Genomic DNA, 13,659 nt, shown 5'->3' on the forward strand with positions numbered 1-13,659 from the left:
CCATCCGCCATGGCCATTGCAGGGGTAGCCACCGAGCTCCTCGGATTGACCCCGTAGCACATGCCCGCTCCTATGCACGCCCATGCCCGAGCCTGTCGCTCTTCTTCCGCACCCGCGGGGCCACTCCCTCTCCATGCCCACGCCCGTGCTACACCGCGTCGGTCGCGCCCGCCGCTGCCGTTGCGCTTGCCGCAGCCACCGCACCATTGTGCCCCGCGCGACACACACCCTGGCCGCGCGCCACACTCTCGCTGGCTGCGCTCGCCCCGTCTGCTGCCGCTTATCCCTTCGCTCGCCCCGCTGTCGCGCCCCTGCCTCGCGCCGCCTCCAGTCGTGGCCATCTTCTGCCGGTCGCCCCCTTAGCCACGCCGGCCGCATCTCTGCCCTCCACCGTCGGCCGCTCGCCTCGCCTGCTGCGTGTTGCTTCCTACTGCTATACGCTGCTCTACCGCTGGTACGCTGCTGCGCCATGCCCTCGACACCGCCGTGGACAAATGTGGCGGAGGGATTGTTAATGGAGTACGAGAAAGAGGTGGCGGAGAAGGTGTGGAGAGGCAGGAGGCCTGGGGCGGTGTCACCTGGCTGTGGTGGAGATGTTTATGCGAGAAGGAGCCGGAGTGGAAGGAGATGTCACAATTGGAAAGAATCACAAAAAAATCATAACCCGGAGATCTCAGTTCAAAAAAATGCTAATATCGATGGAGGGGTGATTTTCTTCAATAGGTGGAAAACATAGGAAATATTGGTTGTTATCAAGAAAAGGTAAAAATTTAGGAAAGCTAGCAAAATGCCTGTGCGTTGCTACGGGCAATAATACGGATAAACAAATATACTAATATTTAGGAAAAGGTGTGCATACCCTCCTTACCAAAGCAATTAAATGTACATATGTTGCCACTGGATAATATAAATATTATGTAACCACACATTGTTTTACTACTGTTATATAGAGAACCCCAATATTAGTCTTCTTTTTCTATCTAGAGGGAACTTTTGCCTTCCTCATTTCCTATTTTCAAGACGTTTCTTTCTACACTCACCTCGCTAATATACATGTGGTTTTTTCTCCTCTATTCATCCTTCTCCATCAGACCATCGGATCTAATAAACTATGCCGCTATATTTTTGTCACTACATCTTTGTTATGCTCCTTGATCGTCCCCTTAGGGAAGCACCAACACTCGGTACTTAGCACATGTGCCAGGATCAGAAACCTGGCCGATTGGCACTTATCCCTCTCTCGGAACAGGCTTTCGCCCTGCTTTAAGCAACGAAACAAAGTACACGGGCGAACGATACAATATAGTGGAGAGGTCCCCTTACAAAGTAGATCAAAAGATACAACATGAGCCTAGAACAAGCCTAACACCTCGCCGAGGCACGAACAACGACCCCCGAGCTCAATGACAACGCTCCCAAGAGGGTGACGGCGCGAAACGTCGCCGAATGTTAGTGTTAGATATAGCGTCGGCGTGAGACATTTCCATATGACAAAGGCAAAGTCACATTTGGTGCAAACTTAGATCTGATTTTCTACCATCCTCCATCATGCGGTACCATATTCCCTGAAAACTAATACCAATAAAATGCATGACTTGTAGAAGTCGTCAATAATGAATGCTGAAGTCTAGTAAAAATTTGTGTTTTTCTATAAACATGCTAAAAACCATAGAATAAGCCATTCCCAACATTTGATATCACAAAAAGATAAACTTAGCAAGTTGAAAAGGTCTAAATCACCTTTTCTTTTGAAACATGCAGTAAATCGTGAGGAACATACATTTTGCCTTCATTTCTTAAAACCGGGTCACAAACCGCAGATAGTTTGAACATATATTAGCAAATTCTATTAAGAATTCATCTATGAAGACACAATAAGATTTTGTACAAAAGAATAACCATAGGGATAATGGAAGGTGAGAAAAGGTTATGAATGGAAACAGAGCCAACGTAGTCTGAATAGCATAAATAGCATGGTACATAAAAAACTATTGAGAAAATAAATAAATATCATGCTTATTTGGTATAAAGAATTTCACTGTCATTAAAAGGAGATGATGCTAACTATTTGCAATCACAATGAAGTATGAGTGAAGACCAATCAACTTGTATTCTTTTTCTTTAACATGAAGGATGGGAATAAGTCGTAATGGTCATTCACTTGTTAACAAATTTGTATGGTCGCCAGTCCTTCAATAAGAATCCGCAGTTGATCGCCATTGAGACACTGTCCTCCAAAGTTGAGTATCCTGAGATAAAGCATAGTGGGAAATATTTAGCCATGCCACACATATTGCACATTGTATCAAACAGCCCAATTATATAAATGTATGATTAGAGAACTGTGCATGGTTTATTGGATCCATATCAAACCCAAGGAGTGGCAAAGGAAAGACAAGATGCGATATAAGCAAATCATCTTTCAATCTAAAGAGTAAATTGCATTTCTTGCCAGATATTATGTTTAGTAGTCGTGAGTTCACCTTGTATGTTCACATCATGCACACAAAGTGGACCTTCTTTAATTTTGATTACACCACTACAAGCACACCCAAATCCACAAAAAGAACAAAAAATAAATCACAAAACCTTCTTCATAGCTCTACCTCTCTCCACCATGCGGCCTGGAGAGAAGTTTGGCCATATCTAGGGTCTTGACTTCATAGGCTATTTATCCCGAGAATGCTTGAGATGGACATCCTACTGCATATCAATCCCACTCGTCGGCGGATGAATTTTTGGTGCAGGCTGGGAGCATGACCTGGGCAATGGCGTCGACTGATTTCTGCATAAGAACAATACAAATCTTAAAAAACAAAAACACCTTTAGTTGTATCTAAATGCCCAATGTCAATATAAAAATGGGGCAACAAATAGAAAAGAGGCCAATAACTTCATTTTTATTTATTATTTGCGAATGAGGCCAATCACTTCATTAAATGAACACACTAAAGGCAATATTTCCTTTCTCAGTATCTCATAATCTGTCATTCGAGCATTCAACTCTTAAATTCTCAAGCAAGCATTTTCTCCAAAAGCCAATGTGGTGAAAAATTCATACTGCAAGTAAATTAGAGAATAGATGAAAGTATCTTACAAGAACTTAAGGAAATATGCCCTAGAGGCAATAATAAAGTTATTATTTATTTCCTTATAATCATGATAAATGTTTATTATTCATGCTAAAATTGTATTAACCGGAAACATAATACATGTGTGAATACATAGACAAACAAAGTGTCACTAGTATGCCTCTACTTGACTAGCTCGTTAATCAAATATGGTTATGTTTCCTGACCATGAACAATGAGTTGTTATTTGATTAACGAGGTCACATCAGTAGTTGAATGATCTGATTGACATGACCCATTCCATTAGCTTAGCACCCGATCGTTTAGTGTGTTGCTATTGCTTTCTTCATGACTTATACATGTTCCTATGACTATGAGATTATGCAACTCCCGTTTGCCGGAGGAACACTTTGGGTGCTACCAAACGTCACAACGTAACTGAGTGATTATAAAGGAGCATTACAGGTGTCTCCAAAGGTAGATGTTGGGTTGGCGTATTTCGAGATTAGGATTTGTCACTCCGATTGTCGGAGAGGTATATCTGGGCCCTCTCGGAAATACACATCACATAAGCCTTGCAAGCATTACAACTAATATGTTAGTTGTGAGATGATGTATTACGGAACGAGAAAAGAGACTTGACGGTAACGAGATTGAACTAGGTATTGGATACCGACGATCGAATCTCGGGCAAGTAACATACCGATGACAAAGGGAACAACATATATTGTTATGCGGTCTGACCGATAAAGATCTTCGTAGAATATGTAGGAGCCAATATGGGCATCCAGGTCCCGCTATTGGTTATTGACCGGAGACGTGTATCGGTCATGTCTACATTGTTCTCGAACCCGTAGGGTCCGCACGCTTAAGGTTACGATGACAGTTATATTATGAGTTTATGCATTTTGATGTACCGAAGGTTGTTCGGAGTCCCGGATGTGATCACGGACATGACGAGGAGTCTCGAAATGGTCGAGACGTAGAGATTGATATATTGGAAGCCTATGTTTGGATATCGGAAGTGTTCCGGGTGAAATCGGGATTTTACCAGAGTACCGGGAGGTTACCGGAACCCCCCGGGAGCCATATGGGGCTTAATGGGCTTTAGTGGAAAGGAGAAAGGGGCAGCCCAAGGTGGCTGCGCACCTCCCCCCTCCCCTAGTCCTATTAGGACTAGGAGAAGGTGGCCGGCCCCCCTCTCCCTCTTTCCCCCTCGGGGAATCCTAGTCCAACTAGGATTGGGGGGGGGAGTCCTACTCCCGGAAGGAGTAGGACTCCTCCTGCGCCCTCCTCTTGGCCGGCGCCCCCCTCCCCCTTGGCTCCTTTATATACTGAGGCAGAGGCACCCCAGAAACACACAAGTTGATCCACGTGATCTATTCCTTAGCCGTGTGCGGTGCCCCCTGCCACCATATTCCTCGATAATACTGTAGCGGAGTTTAGGCGAAGCCCTGCTGCTGTAGTTCATCAAGATCGTCACCACGCCGTCGTGCTGACGGAACTCTTCCCCGACACTTTGCTGGATCGGAGTCCGGGGATCGTCATCGAGTTGAACGTGTGCTCGAACTCGGAGGTGCCGTAGTTTCGGTGCTTGATCGGTTGGATCGTGAAGACGTACGACTACTTCCTCTACGTCGTGTCAGCGCTTCCGCAGTTGGTCTGCGTTGGGTACGTAGACAACACTCTCCCCTCTCGTTGCTATGCATCACATGATCTTGCGTGTGCGTAGGAAATTTTTTGAAATTACTACGAAACCCAACATTGGCATCCGAGCTTAGGTTATTTATGTTGATGTTATATGCACGAGTAGAACACAAGTGAGTTGTGGGCGATATAAGTCATACTGCCTACCAGCATGTCATACTTTGGTTCGGCGGTATTGTTGGACGAGACGACCCGGACCAACCTTACGCGTATGCTTACGCGAGACCGATTCCCCCGACGTGCTTTGCACACAGGTGGCTTGCGGGCGACTGTCTCTCCAACTTTAGTTGAACCAAGTATGGCTACGCCTGGTCCTTGCGAAGGTTAAAACGAAGTCTATTTGACAAACTATCGTTGTGGTTTTGATGCGTAGGTGAGATTGGTTCTTACTTAAGCCCGTAGCAGCCACGTAAAACTTGCAACAACAAAGTAGAGGACGTCTAACTTGTTTTTGCAGGGCATGTTGTGATGTGATATGGTCAAGGCATGATGCTGAATTTTATTGTATGATATGATCATGTTTTGTAACCGAGTTATCGGCAACTGGCAGGAGCCATATGGTTGTCGCTTTATTGTATGCAATGAAATCGCGATGTAATGCTTTACTTTATTACTAAGCGGTAGTGATAGTCGTGGAAGCATAAGATTGGCGAGACGACAACGATGCTACGATGGAGATCAAGGTGTCGCGCCGGTGACGATGGTGATCATAACGGTGCTTCGGAGATGGAGATCACAAGCACAAGATGATGATGGCCATATCATATCACTTATATTGATTGCATGTGATGTTTGTCTTTTTATGCATCTTATCTTGCTTTGATTGACGGTAGCATTATAAGATGATCTCTCACTAAATTATCAAGAAGTGTTCTCCCTGAGTATGCACCGTTGCCAAAGTTCGTCGTGCCCAGACACCACGTGATGATCGGGTGTGATAAGCTCTACGTCCATCTACAACGGGTGCAAGCCAGTTTTGCACACGCAGAATACTCAGGTTAAACTTGACGAGCCTAGCATATGCAGATATGGCCTCGGAACACGGAGACCGAAAGGTCGAGCATGAATCATATAATAGATATGATCAACATAACAATGTTCACCATTGAAAACTACTCCATCTCACGTGATGATCGGTTATGGTTTAGTTGATTTGGATCACGTAATCACTTAGAAGATTAGAGGGATGTCTATCTAAGTGGGAGTTCTTAAGTAACTTGATTAATTGAACTTAAACTTATCATGAACTTAGTACCTGATAGTATCTTGCTTGTTTATGTTGATTGTAGATAGATGGCTCGTGCTGTTGTTCCGTTGAATTTTAATGCGTTCCTTGAGAAAGCAAAGTTGAAAGATGATGGTAGCAATTACACGGACTGGGTCCGTAACTTGAGGATTATCCTCATTGCTGCATAGAAGAATTACGTCCTGGAAGCACCGCTGGGTGCCAGACCTACTGCTGGAGCAACACCAGATGTTATGAACGTCTGGCAGAGCAAAGCTGATGACTACTCGATAGTTCAGTGTGCCATGCTTTATGGCTTAGAATCGGGACTTCAACGACGTTTTGAACGTCATGGAGCATATGAGATGTTCCAGGAGTTGAAGTTAATATTTCAAGCAAATGCCCGGATTGAGAGATATGAAGTCTCCAATAAGTTCTATAGCTGCAAGATGGAGGAGAACAGTTCTGTCAGTGAGCATATACTCAAAATGTCTGGGTATAATAATCACTTGATTCAATTGGGAGTTAATCTTCCGGATGATTGCGTCATTGACAGAATTCTCCAATCACTGCCACCAAGCTACAAGAGCTTCATGATGAACTATAATATGCAAGGGATGAACAAGACTATTCCCGAGCTCTTCGCAATGCTGAAAGCTGCGGAGGTAGAAATCAAGAAGGAGCATCAAGTGTTGATGGTTAACAAGACCACTAGTTTCAAGAAAAAGAGCAAAGGGAAGAAGAAGGGGAACTTCAAGAAGAACAGCAAGCAAGTTGCTGCTCAGGAGAAGAAACCCAAGTTTGGACCTAAGCCTGAAACTGAGTGCTTCTACTGCAAGCAGACTGGTCACTGGAAGAGGAACTGCCCCAAGTATTTGGCGGATAAGAAGGATGGCAAGGTGAGCAAAGGTATATGTGATATACATGTTATTGATGTGTACCTTACTAGAGCTCGCAGTAGCACCTGGGTATTTGATACTGGTTCTGTTGCTAATATTTGCAACTCGAAACAGGGACTACGGAATAAACGGGCACTGGCAAAGGACGAGGTGACGATGCGCGTGGGAAACGGTTCCAAAGTCGATGTGATCGCGGTCGGCACGCTACCTCTACATCTACCTTCGGGATTAATATTAGACCTAAATAATTGTTATTTGGTGCCAGCGTTGAGCATGAACATTATATCTGGATCTTGTTTAATGCGAGACGGTTATTCATTTAAATCAGAGAATAATGGTTGTTCTATTTATATGAGTAATATCTTTTATGGTCATGCACCCTTGAAGAGTGGTCTATTCTTATTGAATCTCGATAGTAGTAATACACATATTCATAATGTTGAAGCCAAAAGATGCAGAGTTGATAATGAAAGTGCAACTTATTTGTGGCACTGTCGTTTAGGTCATATCGGTGTAAAGCGCATGAAGAAACTCCATACTGATGGACTTTTGGAACCACTTGATTATGAATCACTTGGTACTTGCGAACCGTGCCTCATGGGCAAGATGACTAAAACACCATTCTCCGGTACTATGGAGAGAGCGTCACAGGCCAGTTTGATTGGACTCACTATCGCATGTATGTGGTCCAATAAAGTTCGTAGCGTCTCATCATATGGTCTAAGTGCATGACTTCCAGAAAGCAGGGACTTACCAGATTACACTCTGGGCGGATCATTCACTCTCGATGATTGTCATCTTTTACAGAAGAAAGTTATTTTCCTGTACGCTATGCTTCACGCAATTGTTCTATTTGATTCTGTATGGCGAAGCTGACTGGAAGGTGTGATGCATCATTATCATAGGTCTCTTACAGCTGCCCCTCATTAGATTTCTGGTAGGTGTCACTGAAAAGTAGCATTATTCCTCTGATGAACTGAAGCGTTCACTAGTGGATTTTTTAATGGGAGCTTCGAGGACTCACTTCTTCACTCGATCAAGTTCTGAATGGGCGCTCCCACTCACTTCTTTCGACGCGCAAAATTTGCTTCTCTAGCACAGGAATCCTTCTTTGTGGCACACGAATGTCGCCTTCGGATCTGTATAGAAGGAGTACCAACAAGTTCCTTTGGGTATTCCTATCCGGAAGACGACCATTTCTCAATTTGCGCTCTACAAGGCGGCTCTATGCACGGCTTGCCGAGCAGTTGCTTTCACCATCAAGCTCGCCAGACGTCTCTCCAAAGCCTTCTCTGGAAGATTTGACGACCTTTTGTTCTATGCCCCAGGGGACCAGTCAGCTTTAGAAGTGCAGCTATGTCTCAGATCGGATCTGTTGTGGAAGATGTTCCGCTCCGTATCTTACAACCCGCTGTTTTGAGCCGTTGCATCGTATCTTGGAACGTGATCATACATCGCTCGCCAGCAGGCCGATATCGCGGCCATAAATGCACGCTAGCGTAGAGACATCAATATTGATACTAGTACGACCATTACTCTTTGTGAAAGGGTGCGCCACGACAATTACGAGGGCACTTATTCGGCCACAACACATTCGAATGAGTAATGCGTGTTGCCGAGTGAATTTCTTTGCGGAGTCGAGTCTTGGAACTATTCCACAGTTCTTTCGAAATGTACGACCACAACCTGACGTACACTTGCAACTCATCTGTACACTACTAAAGGTTACAGATCAGAATCGAGTAGAGCAACTTTAGGTCTTTCTTGTTCGACTGATTTTCACTTCACTCTGAAATTCTTTGAAGCTTTTCAGAAGTGCTTTCGTATCTGTGGTTCACTGTTCAAAGCCGATAATAGGTAGGTCAAGTCCACCCCTCCTTAGTGCTGCCCCTAGTTAGTAAAGTCTCTCGTGACACAGTTGCAGACCTTAATGGATGCAGGATAATGGCCGCGCCAACCGAGTTGCCCCGGCTCAATATGTCATCAGGACCACCAGATACATACGGTCATGTATGCGATTTTTCAGAGGCAGCAGCATCGGTGGGTATGCTCTCTCATAAGTACCGGGACCGGTGTTTGTAGCCGTCATCTTGCCCCATGACGGGCCCCGCTCTCAAGTCTGGTTCGTTCCATTAGTACCAGAAGATTGGATCGGTATCCATAAGGAGTCAAGTGAGGTCTGCCGAAACGCGGTTCCCCATCAGCTATTGAGTTAGTCTGTCAAAGAAAAAATAGCGCCCTCTTTCTCTCTCGCTAAGGGCCGTATGGCCCCCATTTACTTCTCCTGGGTTCGGTTGTAAGGAGAATATGCCTAGTAAGGCTCAACTCAGTATAAATGATATTCTTTCCTAATATATCCTACCGTACATAATGATGATAATGATGCTGTACTACTCATTACATATAGCGTATGGCTACTGTTTCATTCAATCACTCCGTGAGACATCTATATTTTAGTGCTTCTAAGATTATGATATGAGCATAGCTAGGTTACTAACTATCAGAGAGTTCACTAGAATCGGACCTAGATCTCGTGTATAGGGTGCCACTCTCACCATATGAAACATAGATCATTACTCATGATAAAATACGAACAGACCATGGTATTATGTGTCTTCTCGATGATTCAAACGTGAATGACCAGTCTCTCAGAGAGTTTATGATACAATTTGATTCCGTAGATCTATCAAGTGATGCATGAGTCATATCCATCATACGTTGCGTTGAAGTGCACCCATACATGATTTACAGAACTATGATTCCTACGGATTCCTTCTAAATTATATCCCGAAGGGTACCTGTAATGTCACCCAGAATCGGTAATTTGGTGTAGTTTGTCGCTACACCTTGCTCGTAATCACATTTTTCGACTTGTAGTGACCTGTTCTCCAACGCAGCTGTACATGTCGTCACCTCTCCTGCACTTGGCCAGTGCTTTTCCGCATTATTTCGTGAATCCCGATTTGCCAGACGGAAACACTTTGAGTCCCTTGCTGTCCTATCGAGTTCGCCAAATAAAGTCTACAGCACTAGACTGAGAGGATTCACTAGTAAGGAGATCAATACCACAGGTGGCTGCCTCTCTGCGAGATCTAGTGAGAGTAGATGGTTGCGAGGTGTCTCACGCGATCTAATTAAGCTGCTATAGATTATGGCATCATCATACCTTTGTTCCTTGTCACTTCCTGTCTGAGTCTCGCGCAAGAGGACTAGGGTGGATCAGCTCTCGCGCTCATCCATGCTGACGTCTGGCATTAATAGCACATCGATCTAGAAACCTATGCTCAAGTTCTCTTAACAACCTATAAATGCAGTTATATGTGAGATCATGATGTATTACGGATAGGACTGTGAGTAGAGAGTATCTTTGCTTGGTAACGAGATTGAACTGCGATATGAGATACGACGAAACTGAGCTGTAACTCTCGGGCAAGTAGCCGACTAAATCCGATTGACTCATGAAGTGATCCGCTACTAATTACGTTCCACTTTCGTTGATGCTGTCTGACTCCCGATATACGCATCCATTTTGTTCAGAATATGTATGGAACACATTAGTGGCGGTCTCAGGTTCTCCAGTACATTGGATGCATACATACATGTGATGACTCCATCCTGGTCTGTGTATCATTCTACCTCCGCACTTCAGCCATTGCGTCTCGGATGAATGGCTTCTACTTGTGGGCATCGTAACGTCTTGTTCAATGCACTCAGGGTGCATCAGTATCACAGCTTAATCGATCTGCACTCAGAAGCGGCCTGTGACATTATTAAGTCGATGTTGTGGTGCGACTTAGTGATTGTTACCGCGAAGAAGTTTGTCTCTCGGTGCAGATCGCACGCGAATTCATCCCGGTCGACATGATCGTGACATCTCCACATTGAAGATCAAGTTGTATTTATAGCTCAGATCTTTAGATAGTATGTCTAGATGACAGCAACTGTATAACTTTCCTTCTGCCATACTTGCAGCTATTGTAGACTCTATTGAGCCGATACTTCATATGCTTCTTCAGGATACTGGCCATGGTTGCACAGGTGAAATGATTACTCGGCGCAGAGTCCTGGAAGAACATCTGCTAGCTCTATGAGTTCATAAAACCGTCGTCTAAGTCCCGATTCTAGGCCGAGGTATACCGGAGGAGTCTACTGCGCGCCACTAACCCTCCGATGGAGCATATAGGCCTCATGCTGTTCGCCTTTCAGTGCCATGAAAAAGCGTAGATTAAGGGGCCAGCCATCAAGTGTGGTCCCGCATCACTTCCGCCCTTCCTTCGCTAGTCCTATCGGACTAGGATAAGGTGGCCGTGCCCCACATCTCCCATCTTTCCCCTTGGGGAATCCTATGGAATGCAGGTGTGGCAGGGGGCGAGCGCGCAGTCCTGGTAGCTCTCCACGGAGCGAATGAATTAGACTTCTCTCCTCCTGCGCCCTCCCTCCCACTGGACCGCGCCCCTCTACCGCCCAATTTTGGGCCAGGGAATCCTCACGCCTTTCACTGAGACTCCCGGGTATGCAGCGTCGTAACCCTGTCCGTACCAATCAATCTGTTCAAACTGTATAGTCATATCCACCGAGGATAACGAAAAGCATTAAGAACTTGAAACCCACAGAACGAACACCGATCGCTGCACGGGATCAGCCGCGGCACCACTCATTCCTCTCTACTTTAGCATAGCGTGTAGGGATAAGTCATCTTAAGACAGGAAGCCTACTAGTCTGACCATGTGCCTAGAGTTCCATGTCTAGAATCGTCATTACAGTCTACCAGGCTTTATCGTATACTTATCGTGTGAAGATAACTGACCCACTTAGACTCTACCTTCCCCGTACTACTCCTCTTATTTGCTTGGATCGTACATGCTTAGTCGAATCCACTAAACCATGGAAGTCCCACGATCATCACGTGGAGATGGAGTAGTTTTCAGTGGTGAACATCTCTTTGTGTATTCTGATAAGTCTACTGATCAGTTGTGGCTGATTTTGAACTTCGGCGCTCGGATACCGTTCCTTAGTTCGTCGTCGTCCGTGGGTACTTTTTTCCGAGTATACGGCGATATATGGCATGGCACTGATCGAGTCGGGGTCGATCTACGTTTTAACCTCTCTGGATCTTCTGCTGTGACTCGGTTGCGCAAACGTGCTTCGCACGCGTCGTTCTGTAGATCGGACGAGTGTCTAGTATGCCGACTACCGCTCGGCTCATAGCCCCTGCGTGGTACCTGCTGTAACGACACAACTCTTGTCAACGTTTCCGTATGCACTCACATGATCTTGCGGTGAGCAACACTTTCTCTTGGATAATTTGTGAGAGATCCTCTCTGAATACATGGACTTCATGTGTTAATTTGCCTACCTGCAATCATCAAGTCAATCTCTGACTCCGTATAAATGGGGGGTCAGACGTTAGAGAACAATACTTTTTGTCAATGACAATTCCACATATTACAGTGATATGAATACTGGCCATCATCATCTTGTGCTTGTGACCCTCCATCTCTGACAGCACCGGTCATGATCTCAGCCATCGTCACGGCGCGTACATCCATGTGATCTCCATCGTAGCTCGTTGTCGTCTCGGCCAATCTTATGCTATCCACGCATTGATCACGTACCGTTATAGATAAACAAGCTAAGAGCATTACATCGCGATGTTTGCATTTGCATATCGAATCGATAACTGACAACCAATATGGCTCCTGCCGTCAGTCTGCCGATAACTCGGTTCAACATGATCATTCGTCTTTACAATTACATCAGTTTGGTTCCTGCATGGCCTTCGTCCATTTCGCATCAGTCAGACGACTCGCCGATGCGAAAACAGTCGACTAGACCGTCGCATCTACTTGCTGTTGCCAATTGTTGTCTCGTGGCTGCTCGCATAAGCTACGAGAGCACACTCGTGCATACTCCTCATCGCAGTACTATTGACAACACGAAGCATAGGCTATTAGGTCGGTTGTCGACATTAGGATACTCCTCCCGAGATTTTTTAGCTTCTTGCGCAAGACCCGAGTAGGTCCTTAACTTAGGTTCCTAACTCGTTAAAGTTGGAGACAGTGTCGCCGCGCCATCTCTGTGCTCACATTGAAGACTATGTCACGGCGGGAAACCCGGTGCTTCGCGTAGCGTACGCGTAATGTTGGGTGTGGCCGTCTTCATCCAACAATACCGCCGAACCAAAGTATGACATGCTGGTAGGCAGTATGACTTGTATCGCACAACTCACTTGTGTTCTACTCGTGCATATAACATCAACATAAATAACCTAGGCTCGGATGCCACTGTTGGGTTTCGTAGTAATTTCAAAAATTTTCCTACGCACACGCAAGATCATGTGATGCATAGCAACGAGAGGGGAGAGTGTTGTCTACGTACCCAACGCAGACCGACTGCGGAAGCGTGACGCACAACGTAGAGGAAGTAGTCGTACGTCTTCACGATCCAACCGATCAAGCACCGAAACTACGGCACCTCCGAGTTAGCACACGTTCAGCTCGATGACGATCCCCGGACTCCGATCCAGCAAAGTGTCGGGGAAGAGTTCCGTCAGCACGACGGCGTGGTGACGATCTTGATGTACTTCAGCAGCAGGGCTTCGCCTAAACTCCGCTACAGTATTATCGAGGATATGGTGGCAGGGGGCACCGCACACGGCTAAGGAATAGATCACGTGGATCAACTTGTGTGTTTCTGGGTGCCTCTGCCTCAGTATATAAAGGAGCCAAGGGGGAGGGGGGCGCCGGCCAGGGAGGAG

The 13,659-nt window shown here is 45.5% G+C and overlaps 1 protein-coding gene across 4 annotated transcripts in view; it reads right to left on the minus strand.

Moving 5' to 3' along the window:
- Positions 1–1,236: 1,236 nt before the first annotated feature.
- Positions 1,237–13,659, minus strand: part of LOC125519801 — a 30,285-nt gene continuing 17,862 nt past the window's right edge. For 2 of the 4 annotated variants that reach the window (XR_007288326.1, XR_007288325.1), the window contains exons 6-8: positions 2,607–2,785; positions 2,162–2,249; positions 1,237–1,572 (exon numbers count right to left, since the gene is read on the minus strand). Coding sequence is in view for 2 of the 4 variants with exons in the window: in XM_048684579.1 (XP_048540536.1) it covers positions 2,701–2,785 (85 nt within the window). In the remaining 2 variants the exon portion in view is untranslated. Of the gene's footprint in view, positions 1,573–1,927; positions 2,250–2,589; positions 2,786–13,659 lie in introns of those variants that run through there. The other 2 variants (XM_048684579.1, XM_048684572.1) reach the window with 2 other exon arrangements.

Source organism: Triticum urartu, chromosome 1 (genome assembly GCF_003073215.2).
Source record: "Triticum urartu cultivar G1812 chromosome 1, Tu2.1, whole genome shotgun sequence".
NCBI lineage: Eukaryota > Viridiplantae > Streptophyta > Magnoliopsida > Poales > Poaceae > Triticum > Triticum urartu.